The sequence below is a fragment of the Nothobranchius furzeri genome, chromosome 5, assembly GCF_043380555.1.
Source record: "Nothobranchius furzeri strain GRZ-AD chromosome 5, NfurGRZ-RIMD1, whole genome shotgun sequence".
In the NCBI taxonomy this organism is placed as follows: Eukaryota; Metazoa; Chordata; class Actinopteri; order Cyprinodontiformes; family Nothobranchiidae; genus Nothobranchius; species Nothobranchius furzeri.
The window spans coordinates 32,762,976-32,784,189 of NC_091745.1; the positions used below are offsets into that span (position 1 = coordinate 32,762,976).

At 44.7% G+C, this 21,214-nt stretch overlaps 1 protein-coding gene across 1 annotated transcript in view; it reads right to left on the minus strand.

The window, feature by feature from the left end:
- The window catches only part of nbeal2 (neurobeachin-like 2), a 458,076-nt gene that overhangs the window by 152,576 nt on the left and 284,286 nt on the right, over positions 1 to 21,214 (minus strand). Inside the window, exons 33-36 of the mRNA XM_070551909.1 lie at positions 8,899 to 8,987; positions 8,108 to 8,797; positions 7,823 to 8,004; positions 7,597 to 7,753 (exon numbers count right to left, since the gene is read on the minus strand). Of these exons, the coding sequence (XP_070408010.1) occupies positions 7,597 to 7,753; positions 7,823 to 8,004; positions 8,108 to 8,797; positions 8,899 to 8,987 (1,118 nt within the window). The remainder of the gene's footprint in view (positions 1 to 7,596; positions 7,754 to 7,822; positions 8,005 to 8,107; positions 8,798 to 8,898; positions 8,988 to 21,214) is intronic.

Genomic DNA, 21,214 nt, shown 5'->3' on the forward strand with positions numbered 1-21,214 from the left:
CTCCTGCTCCCTCACATCATCACACAAACATACACATAGGACCTTGGGGGGTGGGCAAGTCAGGGAGTGCGGGTATGGACCCCATTTCCGCATTCCTGTGGAAACCTGCCCCCCAATTTTATTTGCACCTTATACACTTCCACTGACGACATTCCACACAAACACACACTTAGGCCCTTGGGAGTGAGCACATTCAACGGCATTTGGCAGGGGGATATTTCAGCCTCCTCCCGAGTGCCGGTGCCCACTTCCAATTTTAAACCGCACTTAGACATTGATGGCTGAGGGTGTAAGTGGGGTGGTGCGGTGGCATCAGCTGGCATATGCTGGATGATGCCCGCACTGCCCACTCACCACAGCCATGGAATACACCTCATGATCACACAACACTATATTGGAGCAGGCGGAGGGAGACTAGGGGTCTTAGCCACCTCTGTTGTTGCTAGGCTTCCTGGGGCTGGAGGCTAGGAGGGAGATCTGGCCGTCTGATTGGGGTCTGGGGTGGTGGGTTGCTGTGCTCAGCGTTGGGCGGGGGAGCCTGCTCATCAGCACCCCAGCAGAAAGGGTCAAACTCTGGTTACCGGTGATGGTTGTACCCAATGTGCAGCAGTACCGGGACCAGAGTGAATAGGGTGTGTATGGGGAGCATGAGTGGGTGTCCGGCGTGCATTTTTGTAAGTCTTGGGTTGTATGTGCATGTGTGAGCATGAGGGAGGGAGCGTGTGACTGTGTTTGTGTATGACTGTATATGTCAGGTGGGGCCTTTGGGTCCTCCCCTCTCCTGGAACTTCTCTTGATGATATAGATCTCTGTCCCCCCTCCCCCTGCCACACCTGGTGTGGGGGCTTGTGCCTTGGTCTGCCTGAGTGTTCGGGGCAACTGGGTCTGGGGGTTTAAGATTTTGGCATCTGCCTGTTAGATCCCGGTGGCTGCCTGGTGGGGTCTGGGTCCCTGGGCTCTGCTGGGTCCCCGGCGGGGGTGGTCGCCCCTGGGTCCCGGGTCGCTGGGTCCCGGGCTCGGCCGGCTAGGGGGTGGGAGGCTGCGGGCGGGCCTGTGGGCTTGCCGCTGATATCTCCGGGGACTCTGCCGGCTGCTGGTTGTGGCCCCCCGGGGCGATCCTCTGTGCCTCTCGAGGGGGGCGGGGGCCTTCCTGGTTGCAGTCTCCTTGGGGTTCCTGCATTCTGGGGCAGCGCCTGGATCTCTGGGACTTGGAGCTCCCCCCGTCTCCTGCGCATCTTTGGGGGGCAGATCTGTGGTCCCTCACACTCTCTGTTGGGCGCTCCTATAGAAAAACCTTACATAAACAAGCGCGTGTACACACACAGGTGCTCACATGGTGCTCTCAAAAGTATGGGCTTGGGCACGTTAAACACAGGTCTTAAGACTATGGTGGGCACTTAATGCGTTGTGATTTATTATCGTGATTCTTCAGTTAAGCAATGTTGATTATATATATATATATTTTTTTTTTCTTTTCATCAAGTTGACGCAGTGATAGGTAGATCTTGTTGTATTGTTGTTGTGTCCCTTTTTTTGTGTCCCTTTGTTTTTTTTTTGTCTTTTTTCTGCAGGTCTGGAAGCAGACTCTTGTTCATTATTGTTTGTTTTTGTGGAACCCCCCCCCCCACCCCCCCCACTCTCTCTCTCCCCACCTTTTCTTTTCCTCTCTCTTTCACCTCTGTCTCCGTGTCTGGTCAGAATTACAAAGCATTCAACAACAATAACAATAAAGTTTTAAGTATCAGGCGTGACATTAAAAGCAAATGCTTTGATGCTCCACCTGAGAATAAATCTGTAAGGCTTGTCACCAGCATTCAGACATCAATTCTGCTTGCTTCACAGCCAGACAGGACACGGTAAAAAAAAAAAAAAAAAAAAAAAAATAAAAAAGTATTTTTGTGAATGTGGAGATGTTATATAGGTTTCACTGGTAAAAATAAATATTTGAAATGGGTATATATTTGTTTTTTATTAAGTTGCCTAATAATGATGCACAGTAATAGTCACCTGCACACACAGATATCCCCCTAAAATAGCTAAAACTACAAACAAACTAAAAACTACTTCCAAAAACATTCAACTTTGATATTAAAGAGTTTTTTGGGTTCATTGAGAACATGTTTGTTGTTCAATAATGAAATTATTCCTCAAAAATTTAACTTGCCTAATAATCCTGCACTCCCTGTATTTGTGTGTGTCTATTCATATCTGTGAACACAGACTGATGAAGCATCCAACAATTTCATTCAAATTTGGAATTCAGAATCCTGCAGAAATTGTGATTTAAATTTTAAACTGGATGCAGCCAAACTACCAAAAACAAAATCCATGCATGGTGTTTTTTAGACTTTTTGGGTATCAAAGCCAAAATCCTCTAGTGACTGTAACGGATATAAGACTCGGACACTCAGCCAAACACAGCAGTTAAACATTTAAAGAAGATATTTTAGAATGTGGGGGAATAAGGGAAGAGTAGAAAGTTCTGCTGGTAGGAAAACTGGAGACGGAGCAGCATGTGTTGTGATGGCGGGGTGGGGTGGGGGGGGGGGGGGGGGGGGGGGGGACTGTCCTGGTGCCAGCTCTGGGAACTCCTCTTCATGCCTATGGATTTCAACTCCTCTACTCAGAATGACACCGACAATTAGTACAGCCCAACAGAGATTCATGAATCCAAAATCCAATGTCTAGGTGAGGTACAGGCAAGGTCACACACAGGCAGGCAGAGTCCGTGGACAGAAAGCGTGGTCAAAAATTGGAAAAGGGCTTGGCTGAAAATCATTGCTGGAGTCTCTACTGGCACAAGGCTGTCGATCATCTGGCAGGGAGACGATCAGACAGGACTCAGGTGAACTGTGTGAAGCTGATTAGTGACAGGACTGGTAGAAAGGAAAAAACAAACACGACAGGCATGGTAGAACAATGTGGAATCATTAGAATCATGGACAGAGGTCAAAGACTGCATATTTCTGATTTAATTTTAATGAGTGGGTTAATCTACACATTGTAGTTCAAAGTGAAGCTTTTTGTTCTGATGTAATTCATGTTCACTGTTCCTGGTCCAGGTGTAGGTGAGTATGAGAGGTGACCTAGTTGTTCTCTCCTCCTTCAGGGAAGGACGCCAACTTAAATGCCAGTGAATGTTTTATGGGTCTGATGTGAACTGATGACATAACATAACTTTTGCCTGTCAGCACGCAAGCGTCTGCTAACATTGTGTTCATGTGAACATACAGAAATTATGGTCAGTGATAACTAGGACTTTAGTGTGTGTAACCCTAAAGACTCCCAAACAGGTGAGACCATAAGGTCAGGAGTGCAGCACGACGCATGATGCTGCTGCTGCATACCTGTGACTGTCATTAAGGTGCTACGACACCTCACAGAGACATGATGGAGGACAGGGCGGAGTAGAAGGACAAGGATGAGTGTAATGTAACACCAAATTAACAGCTTTCACCCTAACTACAGTTTCTACAAGCAGCGTCTCTTCTTCCTCCGCAAACTAAGAAGAGCAAGAGCACCAGCCCCCATCCAGTACACTTTCTACAGAGGCACCATCGAGAGCATCCTGGCGTGCGGCATCACTGTGTGGTTCGGAGCCTGCAACGTTTCATGCCTTAAAACCCTCCAACGTATAGTGAGAGCAGCAGAGAAGGTCATTGGGGTCTCTCTCCCCTCCCTACCAGACATTTACAGCACCCGCCTCACAAAAAAGGCCCTTCGCATTGCGGCTGATCCCACTCACCCGATGCAAAGCCTCTTCGAGCTGCTGCTGTCAGGGAGGAGACTGCGGAGTCTCAAGGCCAGGACCAACAGACTGAAGGACAGCTTTACCCATCAGGCAGTTAGGAAGCTAAACTCCCTCCCGGCGCTCCCCCCTCTCCTCTCTTTTCCCCCACAGTCTCTCTGAACTTGGTTACTGTTTTTATACTAAATGTTTATTTTTTATCTAGCAAGAGTTTGAGAGTAACGCCATTTCATTTCTCTGTATGTCCTGTACATGTGGCAGAAGTGACAATTAAACTGACTTTGACTAACAAACCATCTTTAGAGCTTTGGAATCGGTGCTAGAGCATTGCACTGAAATAACTTCACTGTTTCTGTGAGAAAAGCGTGTAACACTAACATTAGAGTTCACCTGCAGGGTTACAAGTTTACCTGATGTGGGATTCACAGACTGCACATCTTTAGTTTTGTTGGTGATGTATTGTTTTGGTAATTGGCTACGCTCACACTGCAGGTAAAGGCGTGTCAAATCTGCTTTTTTAAGATCAGTACAAAAAGGCCTTGATGCAGCGCCTCCTGAACACGAGTACCTCAGTTACAGGAGCAACACCCTGACCTGCATGTCATCTTCACGTGCATCGTAACGCTGCAGGAATACTTTCTCATTTAGCTGACAACTGTTTAATGAAGCCTTGGGGTCCTGCCGGAGGAGCTGGTGGACAAGGCCGGGGAGAGGACGGCCTGGAGCTCCCTAGTTGGGATGCTGCCCCCGCGACCCGGACCCGGATAAGCGGAGGAAGACGATGACGACGACTGTTTAATGAAGTGCTTTACTGACTATATTTCATAAATATGAATTTATCTTTATCCCATGCTTTGATGTTTTTATGTGTAAATGTTTTTGACTGCTCGATCACACTGATCTTCATTCTGTATCTCTTTGTATTGGTGGTAAAACCACATATTTGTTGTAGTCTGTATTGATGCTAAAATGATGAAAGTGATTCTGGTCCATTAATTTTTCTCAGAATTTCTAAACATCAACAGCAAAACCACTTGTTGACAAACTGATTGCTGTAGTCTTTTTGCAACAATAACTCTGGATATTGTTGGCTTTAGATAATCAGGAAGCACCTAGAAAGTTTCCTCTGCTCCTCCAACTGTAAGACTTGCTAGTTTTAACCGCAGAAAAACCACAAAACCTGCTGGACACCGGCCCTCCAGGACCAGGATTGGGCACCCCTGGCCTAAGATGTCAGACTGACAGTTCCTAAAGATGGGGCTGACCCTGGTTGGAAAAGGACTGGCCTTAGGAGTCACAGAAACGCTAAAGGCAGTAACACATGGAGCAACTGGTGCAGCATCGGTGATACTCTCTGGTTTGTGGCAATATGCTAAGATACCCATATTTGTGGTGGGAGGAGTTCTGATTCTAGGGGCAGTTGCAAAGCTGATGATTACTCTGAATTGCCTAACCAGACACCACCTCCAACCCAGAGAGGAAGAGGAGGAGCACTCTGAGAGGGTAAAACCTCAGAAAGCAGGAAGAAGGAGATTCAAACAGAAAACTGCTCGAGAGACAAGAGTGCAGAAGGTAACCTGGTACCAGGATGAATCGCTCAAAAACTAGTAACGGCACACTCGATGCAGAGGAACGATGTGCTGGTCACTATGGTGAGAGGATATTTTACAGCAATCATGACCAGTGTGGTGGCTAGCACCCGCTTCTGGATCCAAGACTCTAAAAAGGGTATGCTAAAAGCTTTGGCTCTGCTTGGACTGTTTTTGCTTCACTGTGTTTTTTTGGGAAAATACCTTCCAGGTGCAGGATGGCTAAACCTGTTCCTCATAGGGGAACAAGGACCGCTTGAGGCTCTCAGTACAGATGTTGGGTGTCTGGGATCGCTAATTGATGTGTTGCAATTTACATATTTATCCCAAGAGGCAATAATAGCAATTAATATCGTGGCGTTAATCGCCATAGAAGGGATGATTACTGTGTACTGCATAAAGAAAACCCGGGTACATGGATAAACAAAGCCAAAGAGAAGAATGTGGCGTGGTTTGATGTATGTGTGGGGGGGACTGGGTCTGATTCAGATGAATCACCAGATCAGAGCTGATAAAGCATTTTGACTGTGTCTCTTATCCGCTAATTCAGGGGGCGAATCGACTCCCTTGCACGCTTTCTCATTTCAGGGAGCGGCAAGGAGGCGCTGAGTGGTGTTGGATTTCTACTTCCAGGGGTAACTATGTACAAGAACGCAACGAGCCAGAGTCAGTCCCGGTGCCAGAAACAGTGACAGTACCAGTACCCATTCCGGTTCCAGTACCAGAACCAAGACCAGCACTTGTGGTTGATCTCCGCAAACCCCTCCCAGAACCACCAAGTTTTCTTATTTCTAGCGCCAACGGGCCAGTAAGGGTGTGAGCCGTGCCACCTCCAAGAACACAACACGAGTGTCTGGCCAGGGAGCATGCAGTATCTCCCCCAACTTGTCCCCTGCCCTGTCAGTGGCTTCCAGGGGCATGCTGAGAGGAGACTTGAGGCAGACTCACTGAGTGTGTTTACATGCAGCCAGTAACCCTTTTAAAACCCGAATATTCACAATAACCCGGTTCCGCAGGTCCTTGTAAACACCGCCAAAACCTGGATATGCTCATAACCGGGTTTTTAAAAACCCGGTTACCACACCTGGGGTAACCCTTTTCTAACCCGAATGTTTGGTCGTGTAAACGCATATCGGGATATCCCCATCAAAGCGTGTGTTCTGTGCATGCTCTGTTCGCAAAGAATCTTGGTCTTTTGAGTAGCGAGACGTCTTGTATGCGCCAGAACACCGGAAGTAAACAACAAGTTGGGAGCAACATGGCGAGTCGCGACACAGCACCACACTTTCGGAGTGACGAAGAAACTAAAGCGCAAAGAAACGCGGTCGCTATCTCTTCCGAACTGGGAAAAATGTTGTTTTCACGGATACCGGAACAAGAAGAACCGGAAATTACGCATATTGCGTCTGGATGTAGTCCACACGTCCTGACGCTACCCCAACGTCCGCATTTAAATCGGGTTATGCACGTTAGAGGTAACTCTTTCTATTTATGCTTGTAAACGGGTTATTCTGATCAACCCTGAAACCCGAATACCGGCCTTAACCCGATCATAACCCGGATATTGGCTGCATGTAAACGTAGTCAGTGATAACATGATTTGAGCCTGGGCCAAGCTCCTCTCTGTGTGAGTGTTAACTTCTGACCTCCAGCCCCCCCAAACCCACTGCTACAATCCAAATATTTTAATTGTTTCCAGAGACATCTTTTGGATGTTAAACAATGCATTCCTACAGTTTAAATCCCGTAAACACCATTAGGATGAATACCTTTACATTTACCACCATTAGAATTATTCTAGAGATCACACTTAGAAACCTACAATTTCTGATGTGGCATAAAATAAAGATCAGAAGTAAAATCCTTTGCTGTCTTTTTATCAAACTAACAAACAACATGGAGTTGAAAACCAAAGCATTAACCCTTTGATGCATAATGGTCACTACAGTGGACAGGTACTCAAAATTGTTATTTATTTGTTTTTGCTATTAAGCACAGCTGTTGAAGACTTTATTGCATTTGAGCCCCTCCATTTGGACTTCAGTAAGCCAAGCCAACATATTTCATGTTCAGAATGCACGCTGTCCACTGAGGTGGACATGTAATAAATTATTTGTAAATTATAAAATTTTACAAAAAATATTTGTTGAAATTTGTTTCATTCACACTTAAAGATGAATGAAAAAAATTGTTAAAAAAATCATCGTTGAAGATTTCATAATTCATGCATCAAAGGGTTAAAATAAAAGATTTTTTTACCTTTTCACTCCACAGCATTCGGTTATCTGTTCCCTCAGCAAACAGGAAGTCCTGCAGCAGCCTGAGAAGCCGCATCAGACTTGGAAAGAAGGGTAGAGTCACTCCCTGTGCATCCCTCAGGTCTGATAAAGACGACTCCAACATCATCTCCAAAAGACTGAACAGACACATCATTTAGACTAAAAGTGTTTTAGAGGGAGGTGAGTCTTTTTGTTTGAGAACCGACCTGCGTTTAATTTCATCAGGAGGACAGATCAGCTGGCAAGAGGAGCCCAGTTTGGTGAGGACAGAAAACACCTGCCCCCTATCCCTCCACACCACATCATCTGGTCCTTCTGCTCCACTGCCGCGCCACAACACAGCAAAGATTATGTTGGTGAGCAGGTTGCACAACTCCTCCTCTGGGCTCTGCAGGAGCAGACAGATTTAGATGTAACCACTGCTCAAGAACATCTTGGAAAACCTTCTCCAGAACATGTCAGTGAGGTTTAGTATGATGGAGGAAGCGTACCTGAGGGTTGGATGAATTGGAGATTGTGTCTCCAGTTGGAGGATCTGTCCCGTAGCTGGTGTCATCTAGAACATTGGACAAACTGGAGCTCTTCCTTGGTCTGAGAGGAGGAAATGGCTTTGAGTGCTCCTGAGGAGATGGTGTGTTGGTGAGGCTTCCTGCAGGAGTGTGAGATCCAGCATCCCCCAGCCCCCCTAACTCCAGATCAAAGTGTGACGTTCCAAATGGGGAGAATGGCTTGTAGTCTCTTCCCTCGTCTTCCAGCTGAGGTGAGGTAATATCAGTAGCATTGGAGGTAGACGAGTGGCTCGCCTGGTCCACAGAATCAAACGATTTAAAAAGAATTGAGCCGGTGAACATTTTGAGCGAGGCTCCATCTCCACCGAGAGGTGACTGCGATAAATCAGAGAATCTTTCAGAGATTTCCTGCTGAGTGCATTCGTCATCCTCCTCGTCCTCGATGTCCCGTGAGTTATAGTTCATGAAGATGTTAGTGGGGTTGTCCTCTATGACAAGAGACTGATATTTGTGCAGGTGAGACCGGTAGTTGGGTATTAAGGACCCCTGGTGGCTGGACTCATGGGACTCGTAGGACTCCTTCACGTAGAGTTTGGTCAGAATGTCCTGCCAACTGGGCTGTTTGGCCAGCTGTTTCACATAATCCTCATTGGAGTAGATCAGATGGAAGAGCTGGAGAAGGTCCAGGAGAAACATGAAGCTTGTCTGATACTTTATTTTTAATCAAAATGATGAAATGCAACAATAAAATTAAATGTAAATGAAACACAGACCTTACGACAAACATCCAGTCGGATGATGAGTTCAGCTCGATGGGATAAACAGACCACAGACAGCAGATCTCTGAAGTTTGGACTGGCATCTGTAGGGCAACAGACAGCATCACAATCTGTTTAGATCATCTGTTATAAACCACTCACTTCAAGGTTCAATCGTTCTCTCTCATCCCTCTCATTCTCACGTTCATAAAGCTTCTTTCTGGAGTAATTCTCTTATCCAATGGCACCATCTAGTGGCTGACAAGCGTATCACACAAAACCACTGTTCTATTTTTTTAAGATGGCGACTTCACGTTTCTGTTTATAAATGTGCTTCAGTAGCCAACAAACAGCGCTAAAACACGTAGTTTTACGAGTATTATTCTCATGTCATGCTGTGTTTTCATAAATTTATGTTTTAGAGACTTTCTTGTCTGTGAAAAGTTCATCAACTCTGCATAAGCCGAGGTGTTCCTTAAATGTGAAGCGTCTAAGCGGCAGTCTAACGCTATTGGTTAGTTTTGGTCGGCGCTCAGTTGCCTATTGCACGGAGCTTTGCCGGGCAGGGGGCGTGCTTAGCAAAAAAAAAAAAAGACGTACAGCTTATATTACATCACAGTACATGATGAGATAATCACTTTAACGGATTTCTGACAAATCATACATAATTTCTGAAAGAGGAAAACTCCGGAAAGCAGCTTTAAGTACGTGTTTAATCATTTTTATGTCAATCCATCAATGTTTATTTATTTATTACACAACTCAACAGGATGACCAAAGTGCTTAATCTAAGAAGATAAACAACAAAAAACAACAAGAAAATAATTAAGAACTACAGTACAAAGTAGAAATCTGAAATGATTTAAATAATGTATGACTTGTGTGCTTGTGGCTCCCTGTCTTAGATTGAGTTGATTTAAAAGTACTCTAATGTTTTCCTTTAAAAGTTACTGCTATAATTCAGAACTTGAATTTCTCCTATAATTACCACAGAGAAGAAGATTATGGCTTTTATTCTTAAAGTGGGAGTCAAGGCATGGGTGGAGACTTATTTCAACCAGACTTCCTGTTAGAAAAATACCTGGTGTTGCCTGAAGGACTGAGAGTGGCACTGAGGCAATGACTGGCAGCACCCCCTCAACCCCCCCGTGTACGCTCTCTGAGTTTCTCAGTCAGGGGAAAAAAAGAGAGTCTTTGACAAGCGCACACACACACAAGGAGCAGACTTACTGCTCCGGAGAAAAGCAGACACAGAAACTGACTGCAGGATGGAGCATTTCTTGTTCGTCTCCTTCATTAGAAAAAAGGGGAGGAGGACGTTTTTCTCAAGGGTTAGGGCTCCGAGCGCTGACGTCGTTAGGTCCGTTTTAGGGGGGCTTCAGCCCCCCTAAAATAATCACAAGCCCCCCTATCATTTTGGTTTATTTTATTTTTTTCAGTTAACTTTTTTTATTTGTTCACATCTACATGCTGAACACAATCATGACACGTGTAATTGGTACATGAGTTTTTTAGTCTGAAACAGAAATAATAATTAATGAATATAGAACTACACCGTCGCACACAGGAAGTATCAAGAAAGAACTTCCTCCACTTCCTTAAGCCCGCAGCTTTGTTGACAAGTCAGGGGGCGGGTCGATACAGAAAAACCTTTATATCGATGAGCAAACCCTGCTCAGCGCTCATATAAGTCACTCAACATCACATTAGGGTAAGACAGCAACAGCAGCACACCGTTAATATTTCAAGGTTATAGTTCAGACTTCAGAGAGAGGAAAATGCTACCGCACCGACATGCTAATGCTAACTCCGCTAGCATGTTTACATGCCGCAAACCAAAATGAAAAGCTTTGATGTCAAGTAAAATGGTCGGAAAACTCCCCTGAAGTGACATGATTAACGAGCCAGCCAGTTCATTGAGTGACTTACTGCCACCAACTTGAGAGTACAGTAATGAGTCTGCACAAAAAGAACCTGTTCTGCGCTTGTGTGCAGCAGCTGCAGCCCTCTCTATGGGATCAATTCTGCACATGCAAATCTCTCCCTGCTCTCCTCAACAAGTAGCCTCTCCAACAGTCAATCACAGACAGCTCTGTTTTATCCAACCAAAGCATGTTCAGGAAACACTGCTTTACAGAAAAACACCCATTTAACAGCTTATTAAACTGCTTTCTGCTGCTGGTTAGCTACCAGTCACCATCCACTGCCTGCAAGATACTTTGTTGTAATTCATGTGTCATGATTAGGGTGACCATATTTGACTTCAAGAAAAGACACATTGCCTATTCCTAAAACTGTTAAATTGCACTCTTTTCAGTTAAAAATGACTTTTAATTTCAACATATAAAGTGTTTCTTCTCTGTTTGGTTAGACATAAATGAGCCCTTGATGTGTAAAAGGAAGTGAACAGTGGAAATGTCCCAGGAAAAGAGGAGGGTTAATCAACCTAATTAAATATAATTATATAAAGTCCTCTTTATCTGAAAAAAGTGCAATTTTCCTGCCAGTATTTCCTGGACATGCTTTGATTGCATAATGGAGAGCTCTCTGATTGGCTGACGGAGAGGCTACATTGCTTTGTAAATTGCAAATTGAGCAACAGCAGGGAGATTTGTGCAGGCAGAGACGGAGTTGAGCATGCAGAGAGAGGGCTGCATACGACGTTGTGCTCTTGCAGATTGATCACTGCACGCTCCAGTTGGTGGCACAAAAATCACTCCACACTAAAAACCTGAATCAGAATCTGGCCGAATGTGTATATTATTGACCATTTTTCTATATTATATATATATTTTCTATAATATATATATATATAATATATTATAGGTACATATATGTATCTATAATATAGTAAACAGCCAGTTTTATATATGTCACATATATTCAAAAGCTACATCAAAACATATATTAAAACCTATATGTTTATGACTTCTTTCCATGTGGGTTGTCAGTTGCTTAATATTTCCTATGTTTACCTATGGTAAAGAAAGGAGATATTGTACTCATCTAACTTTAACATAAATTTTGGCAGCTCGATGTGATGTTATGGAAAATGCCATCATCATGAGCAACCAAACATGGGCTATATTAGGCTAACAGTTGTCCATATTCTGTACCATTTATCCACCAATGGCTGTTTCAATTATTGTGAGTGAAAACTGAATGGTATAGTAGCATTTGTCTTGGCATTAGAAATTGAAAATGTTTTTCAATGTGTTGGCTAGATGGATATACGAAGACTTTTTTAAGAGAGTGAGTGAGGAACAGGAGAGAGACCAGGTGGTTGATGCTGAGGAGATCTGCATGGTCAAGGTCAGTGATCTACAGCGAAAACAGGGGCGAGTGCACCGTTATGAGCATTTACCTGAGCACAAAGTTCCCAAGCAAAATTGAACAGTTTTCTATTTAGGAGTGAACATGTAAGAGACATTGAGAAAAAAATAACTATAATTATCATCTGGCCTGCAACCTTATGTCAAGTTGTATCTGTATAGTTGACTTTCTGTATTATAAGTTCTACTACTTGCTGGATATTTTCATATATACTGTTATTTTGTCTTGTAATAGTTAATTATACACTCCTTTATTCCATATCATAGCAGTGTTATTCATATATTAAAACTGTCAACTGCACACTCATTTGGCAGAATAAAAGTTTGACAATTATTCATTTGTTCTTTATTGTCATATTTCAGTAACATTTATAATTTAAAAAGTTGTAAGTAAACAAATTAAATAAATGACTACAACATTTCCCCCTGTTAAGTGCAGTAGACTGAAATGAATAGCTTTATTTGGAAATATAACATATCTCATTTTTAATGGACTTACATAAAATCTTTCTTCAACATAGACCCCACTAATGAACTGATTAAGTGTTATTTTTTATGAAAAGAAGAGAGAAAATGCACAAAAGTAGGAAAGGAAAAGAAAGTGATAAAATAATAGGTTTTGTTAAATGTTCTTCAGATAATGAATTAATTGACAAAGTTTTTGCAGGGTGTTACAAAAAACGTTCGAGGTCAAGCTCCTGGGGCTAAGCTATATCTCAATCCTAGTGACGTCCATGGCTCCGAGCGCCAACGAGTCAGGTGAGGTTGAGCTAGGTGGAGGTGCGGCGAGACTCAGCAGGGGTTCAGTGCAGTGCAGCCACATGTACTGCACAGACAACGTGACCCTGCAAGCACCACAGCAGTCAGCTGTGGCTGACTCCAAATCAGTGTGGAGCAGTGTTTTAACCTGAAGATGAGATGAGATATACCGTATTTTCCGGACTATAAGCCGCTACTTGCGGCTTATAATGAGGTGTGGCTTTACTGAAGATTTTCCTTCACCTGCCACCAGGGGGCGCTTTAGCAGGAAGTGAAACAGGTGGAAGTCAAAAGTGGAAATCGAAGAAAGTGCTCATTTTAATTTAGCACATGCAAGCAGCCGGCACGGCGAAGAATGTTTTTCAAATCCATACCCCCTCATCATGGAAACTACACGTATGAGTTCATATGATGCCACATTTAAGTTGAAGGCCATCGATCTGGCAGTAAAGGAGGGAAACAGCGCTGCCGCACGTAAGCTTGGCATGAATGAATCCATGGTTCGGCGCTGGAGACGGCAACGGGAAGAACTCATTCAAGCCAGCTTCACCCGGGGATGATGACAGCAACACGGACAGCGACGCTGACATCGCCACAGAAAAGTTATGTGACGAAGCTCTTCTGAGGCTGTTCAACTCCGACACTGAAGAAGAGGACTTTAATGGCTTTAGAGCGCAGGAGGAAGATGAGAGCGAATGACTTCTTCTGGTAGGCAAGTGTGTTTTATTTACTAACCAGGCATGTTTTGTGTGCAGTTTTTATTTTCTAATCATCCAGGGCTTATTAACGTTGTGTCAGCGCTGTTCTTTTCTTCTAAACATGCAGATTACCGGTAATAACGTGTCAGTGCTGTTTTTATTTTATAACCATCCAGAAATATGAATGCTATCAGCGCTGTTTTCTTTTCTACACTTGCAGCCACGTTAAACCGTGTTTATAATTCGTTTTGTTGAATTAAAACAACAACTAAAAACCTCCGTGTAGCGTCTTTCTGTCTAATTATCTTATGTTATGGCCGTACATGCGCTGTGCGCCGGAGACCTGCATGTGGCTGCTGCACCGCGGCTTGTATTTGAGTGCGGCGCGTGTGTAGAAAACCTTTTTTTGTTGGTGCGGATTATATTAAGGTGCGCTCTATAGTCCTGAAATTATGGTAATTATGGTTTTGGGCTGAAATATTAAATTTAAAGTAAGTTGCACTAAATTGCTAAAATAATGATTACACACATGTACAGCACTATTAGACATGCATCCATACAGGTTATCAGCAAAAAAAGTTAATTTAGGCGTCACATGCTCTTTAAAGGTGTGTGGGTCACATTTATTCAATTGTTTCAGTGGTCGCTAGTAGGAATGAATGCCTTTTAAAGTCCATCTTTTAAGTTGTTTTAAAATCATAAACATCCTTCTATTTGTTGAAAATATAAAGTTGATCACACTTTTCAGTGTTTGAATAATGTCATCATTTGTCTTTAGCTGTGCAAAAAGGCAGCTTCAACAAAAATCTAGAAAATTTCTATCACTGTCACCACAATGTTAGCATACAGCTCACAAAAGTATCAAAATCAGTCAAAATGGTGAAAGTTTATTTATGTGGAGGTTGTTCCAACTCCTGTTTGTCTGGACATGAATTCATCGATTTCTATTTCGAGCGTGAGTGAGGTTTGTTCAAGTTGGACGGCAGGATTTCACTGCAAGGAGTGTATCTTCTAGCTCCGTAGAGAGTGGTGTACTTTTTTGCGAGGAGGACTACAATGAGTGAGTTGAGTGAGCAGAAGACTGGTTTCAAAAGCAAGGATGAGGTCAAGCTGAAGCCCACCAAAGTACGGTCAGTACACAGCAGAGGTAGTCAACAGCGAGGGACAACAAGGCGGTGACACCACGTCTACAACTGTGGCTACTCCAGGCTACAGCCGCAGCAGATTCGAGACTCCACGAGGAACTGCTGCTCGGAAACTAGTTTCTTAATTTTTACTTTTACATCTACACATTTACTTCTGATACATTGTAGTAATATAGAAGTGTGCTTTTACAAGGAGTTTAATTCGAAATCTCTCTGTTTATGAGTCTTTACTCAAAAGAGATGCTCATTAGCATCTGGGTGAGCTGCTAGCTGCAGCTAAGGGCTAATGTTTGTGTAGCTGCAGCCTGTTGGATCTGGCTGATGAATGAAGCCAACAAGTTAGCACCGAAAAGTGCAAATAAAAACAGAGGACACAGTGAATGGCTTTATATTTCCATTACCAGAACTCCGGGGTAGTTCCTGGGATGGGGAACTTGACCAGGAGATAGGATGTCCCAGTCCTCTCAGCTGTTGTGTCTCAATTCAAATTCAGCCCTTTCAGAATTTGCACAAACATCAGCATTTAACGACTGCTTGGCAGTGAGTGATGTCACTGGTCAGCCCCAAAGAAGCTATAATAATATTAAAAGCATTTATTTTACAGAAGTATATCATAATTTAATCTATTCAGAGGACAAGGGCTGCTCTGAGTTTTGTAAGACAAGTCCCGTTAATTAAGTCTGTGGGGGGATTCCACCAAGTTTTCCGGTGTCCAGAGTTGGATTTTAATGTGCTTGCTTTCTTTTGCTTCCATTCTGCTTCACCAGCTACTCTTCTCATTTAATTGCTGCTGGTTGTTTTGGACGTCTGCCGATGTCATTTCCTACTGAGTTACAACCGCTCAGCTACTCCACCGGGCCATTTAGAGTACCTACTCCAGAGCAGGTACTCAGAAGGTTCCTGAAAACGGCCGTTCGGACGGTCCGGTCAGGTGGTGAGATGCGCATGTTGGGAGGTTCCTGAAACTCTATCCTGAAGTTCTTGTAGTGAAAACATGCCTATTCTTGACAATAAGGCACCGAACAGTTCAGTCGTGTATTTTGCTAAAGTCATAGCTGCACTGCTAATGATGCTGCAGCACAGTCATGAGAGAGAGTAAGCTCCTGTAAAAATTCAGGGGAATTAAACAGCCTGGCCTGCCAGCCCCATGCTTCCTTATGGGAAGTCGCCATGTTCTCGGTGTAGCAATAAGCTGGGCTCATTTCAAGATCCTAGTTCTGGTCTTTAGGGCCTTACATGGACAAGCACCATCATGTATGGTGCTGCTGCTGCTGCTGTTTGGATTGCTGGCTGTAACGCACATAACACACAAGCTTGCAATATAAAGCAGGGCAACACCTGTCCCCCTCCAGCTCGGCTGTGTGACTGCACTAACCTGTCCTGTGGGACCCTCACCCTGTGACCCTCATGTCCATGCTGTCTCTGGAGGAGCAGATAGGAGACAAGACCTCCTGTAACTTAAAATGAACCAAAGCTTCCTCCCAGTTTCTCTTTAAGCTGAATTTAACATCAGTTTATCATCATGAAACAAAAGAATAAAGTGGAACAAGAACTTCTATCCTCTATTTCTCTCTCCTTTTAACTTCTCCGTCTCCCTAACTAAAAGAGACAGACGATCACGCTGCAGTCTGCATCACTGGCCCCGCCCCCTCCCCAAGACCCGACCTCCCGACATCACAGCACTTGGTCTGACTGAGCGCTTCCAGGAGAAACAATAATGAAATTATGAAAATAATAATGCGTGTTTGGAGGAGAGTCCTCCGACCCCCCCCCCCCCCCCCCCCCCCGCCTTCTCTCCAACACTATCTATAGTGGGGACGGTGTGCTGCTGACCTCTACTCAGGACGTTGTAGATCGGTGGGCAGAATACTTCGAAGACCTCCTCAATCCCACCGACACGTCCTCCAGTGAGGAAGCAGAGTCTGGGGACTTTGGGTTGGCCTCTCAAATTTCTGGTGCTGAGATCACTGAGGTGGTTAAAAATCTCCTCTGTGACAAGGCTCCAGGGGTGGATGAGATCCGCCCGGAGTTCCTTAAGGCTCTGGATGTTGTGGGGCTATGTTGGCTGACATGGCTCTGCAATATCGCGTGGACATCGGGGGCAGTCCCACTGGACTGGCAGACTGGGGTGGTGGTCCCCTTATTTAAGAAGGGGGACCCGCAGGGTGTGTTCCAACTACAGGGGGATCACAGTCCTGAGCCTTCCTGGTAAGGTCTATTCAGGGGTTCTGGAGAGGAGGGTCCGTCGGATTGTTGAACCTCAGATTCAGGAGGAACAATGTGGTTTTCGTCCTGGCCGTGGAACAATGGACCAGCTCTATACCCTTAGGGGGATCCTGGGGGGTGCGTGCATGTGTTTTGTGGATTTGGAGAAGGTGTTTGACCGCGTCCCTCGAGGGGCCCTGTGGGGGGTACTCCGGGAGTATGGGGTACCAGGCCCTCTGATACGGGCTGTTAGGTCCCTGTATGACCGGTGTCGGAGCTTGGTCCGCATTGCCGGCAGTAAGTCGGGCTTGTTCCCAGAGAGAGTTGGACTCCGCCAAGGCTGCCTTTTGTCACCGATTCTGTTCATTACCTTTATGGACAGGATTTCTAGGTGCAGCCAAGGTGTGGAGGGCATCTGTTTTGGTGGCCTGAGGATCAGGTCTCTGCTTTTTGCAGATGATGTGGTCCTGTTGGCTTCATCAGAACGTGATCTTCAGCTTTCGCTGGAGCGGTTTGCAGCCGAGTGTGAAGCAGCTGGGATGAGAATCAGCTCCTCTAAATCTGAGACCATGGTCTTGATTCAGAAAAGGGTGGAATGCCTTCTCTGGGTCAGGGATGAGGTCCTGCCCCAAGTGGAGGAGTTTAAGTATCTCAGAGTTCATGAGTGAGGGAAAACTGGGGTGTGAGATCGATAGGCGGATTGGTGCTGCATCTGCAGTGATGAAGGCGTTGTATCGGTCTGTCGTGGTGAAGAGAGAGCTGAGTCAGAAGGCGAAGCTCTCGGTCGACCTACGTTCCTACCCTCACCTATGGTCATGAGCTTTGGGTAGTGATCGAAAGAAAGAGATCGTGGATACAAGCGGCCAAAATGAGTTATCTCTGAAGAGTGGCTGGGCTCTCCCTTAGAGATAGGGTGAGAAGCTCGGTCATTCGGGAGGGGCTCGGAGTAGACCCGCTGCTCCTCCACATCGAGAGGAGCCAGTTGAGGTGGCTCGGGCATCTGGTCAGGATGCCTCCTGGTCGCCTCCCTGGTGAGGTTTTCCGGGCACGTCCAACCGGGAGGAGACCTAAAGGTAGACCCAGGACACAGTGGAGGGACTATGTCTCTCACCTGGCCAGGGAACGCCTTGAGATTCCCCCGGAGGAGCTGGTCCAAGTTGCTGGGGAGAGGGAAGTCTGGGCCTCTCGCCTTAAGCCGGGTGTACACTGTGCGACCTTTTCACTTTTTTGAGCCGATTTTCCACTCTTGCGAGCGAGTTTTGCGCCGAGCGTCGTGTAGTGTACAGGGGGTTACGAGAGGCGATTAACACCACGTGACCAGCTACCGATCAGCAATCGTGAGCTCGCACGGACTTCTGGCGTGTTTAATATTTTGCTCGTTCCTCGTGAGGGTATCGCACTGTTGAAGCGGCGCTGCGAGCAGCTGCGACCCAAAAAGTACCAGAACCGCTCACGGCGCATGCGCAATCTTGCATCAACACCGCTCATCCTCTATTTCCCTAATAACACACGCTGTTCGTTTTTATTTCTACACGTTTTTTTTACTCACAAAGATTGTCAAGAAAGCGTGTTTGTCGTGTTCATGTCAAATTAAACTGATCACAAAACACAGATTTACTTTCTTTATGTCGTTTTCCTCATCCAACCCCCATAAATCCCTGTGTGTCCTCCTGCAGCACTCCCGAAGGACAACAGGCAAAACAAGACAAAAAAGTCTGACGTGTTGAGTAAAAACTGCTATTTTTAGCATATTTTTAGGTCCGACGTGTTGCTACCAGACGTACAGTGTGAGCAGTCAGGTCGTATCCGAGAACTGGGTCGTGCAGTGTGAGCACATGACTCGTGAGATCTGCCCTGCGAGGAAGTCGTACAGTTTGAGCTGAAGCTGAGTGCTACGAGTGGAAAAAGTCGCACAGTGTCCGCCCGGCTTTAGGCTACTGCCCCTGCGACCCGACTCCGCATAAGCAGATGAAAATGGAGATGGATGGATGGATGGCTGCCTCTAACTTGCTCCTATTTCACTACTTAATTTATCTTTTATGTTGTGGGTCAGAGCCAGGATTCCCTAGTCCGAGCCAAGTCAGTGTCCTGTAAAAGGGACTCTAACACTGGATCAGATCCCTTCTGTTTCTTATGTAGATCAGCTTCTTTATCCGGTGTAGCGTTGTGGTTTTAGGCTCTTTTATGAAAGAGGAACCATGCTACGTATTAATTTGGAATATTAATTTTTAATAAATCAATAACCAAATTTTATATTGCTAAGAAGACTCAAAGGTTGTTTTCATCGATAAACTGTCGATAATATCCGTGGGTCTGTGTTTCAGTTCAATGAGGAAACCAAGTTTGACAATTAAAAGTTTTAATTCTTCAAATTAAACTAATGATTTTGAAATTGACAAACAGGAAATAACAATCAACATTAGCAACTTTGTAGGACAATCTTTAACAGTTGATATTGTAAACTTACTCAAATAGACCTTCTGTTGGAGGATGAAGATTGAGAGTGATATGATGTGGTTATGAATGCGTGTGTGCATCTGATTTTGCTTCAGGAAGAAACAGGTGTCTGAGTGAAAAGTGATGGTTTGAATAAACTTAGGTTTAGTTGGAAAAGATGCGTCAAAACGCTATCTGTCGTGTTCTGCCTCACCGAAAATCGGACCCCTTGTTGGACCCGGGACGTCACCTTAGGATGATGTTCATCCAGGGCACCTTGGCTGGCAAAGAAGACAAAGATGCGCCGCGAACCGGTCCAGAGTTGCCCTCGGTACACGTTGATGGTAAAGCGTTTTGTCGATGCGCTTTCTTAAGTTAATTCACTCAGAAATCAAAGACTCTGTAGGAGTCTGCGTTAGAAGTTGCGATTCAGCTATTCTGTCTGACTGACAGGAACAGCGTGAGGGGGGGGAGAGAAACGAGCCGACCGGCTCTGTCCCCCCTTCGGTTTCTTCAGGTCCTCTCTCTTTCGTTGTCAAGCACGAACTGAAATCCTAAGACTGAAGCTTACCAAAAACCTTTCTCCTCTCAAAGCAAAACGTGTACGTCAGCAAATGTGTTTTGGACTTTACTGTGAGCAGATGTGCGTGGGCGTGTTTGAGTGTGTGTGTTGAGTGTGAAGGTCGCTAACAAACATCCTCAAACATTATCTAATTAAGTATGGATTCATTAATCCATTATAATTACCCAAAGCATAAGAATCATTCATTTGATTAAAACACATTTATTATGAGCAAAATGATAATGATTACTTTAACATTAAAATCAAGAAAGGACGTTTTAAGACTTGTTATGACTACTTGTCCATGAGAACTCCTTCTTCTGGTACTGCAGGTGTTCAGATGTTATGGCTTCTTCCAGACTCTCGCAGACTTCATGTCTGCAAAGGTCTCAATCTGTGGGTGAAAGTTCTGAGCGACCCAGTCGGGTCAAACACCAGCTTTGTGACAGAAAACCCACACTTCCTCACGTTACACCGGAAAGCACCGTATCAGCTTTTCTTCATATAGCATTTGGTTTTTAAATTGCATTCATCACTAAAGCTTTGTCTGTGTCGCTCAGGAATTGCATGAAAAGCGTTCTTGGGCGTGCACTGGAATAATTAATTGGGGCAACTCTGTGGGTCCTCTCAAGGAAATGTTTTGATCTGCGCTAGGGGATGTCCAGTATATCCAGGATCTGGGTCTCAAGAAATGCACAGGTGTCGTCACCCTCTGCCTTTTCAGGTAAATTTACCAGTCTCAAATAGGCTCTTCTGGAACAGGATTCCAAATCCAAATTTTATTCTGTAGTCTGAATCAAGTGGTATAGGTTGCCAGTGCATTTCCCCACCAAGTCACTAGTAGTGTGGACCAGAACATACTAACCACTTTCTACACTCGACTACTTTCTTCTACAATCTGCTCTTTAACTGTATTATTTCCAGCTACTTCAGCTGTTAACTTTATTTTCTCTCTAAGTGTTTTTCTCCCCAGAAGAAGCTACAATGACGTTCTGCTGAGCTGTGGTGGCCTCATGGAGGGGGCCATCGTCTAACACACTGCTGCTAACCACTTAAACATTCTCTCTCTCCTGATAATAAATTTTTACTTTCCTTGACGTTGGATGTGCTACTACTAGTTTACCCGTTGAATTAATTATAGATTTACTGGAATAAATACAATAAAGTTTATCTCTCACCAAATAGAATATTTAC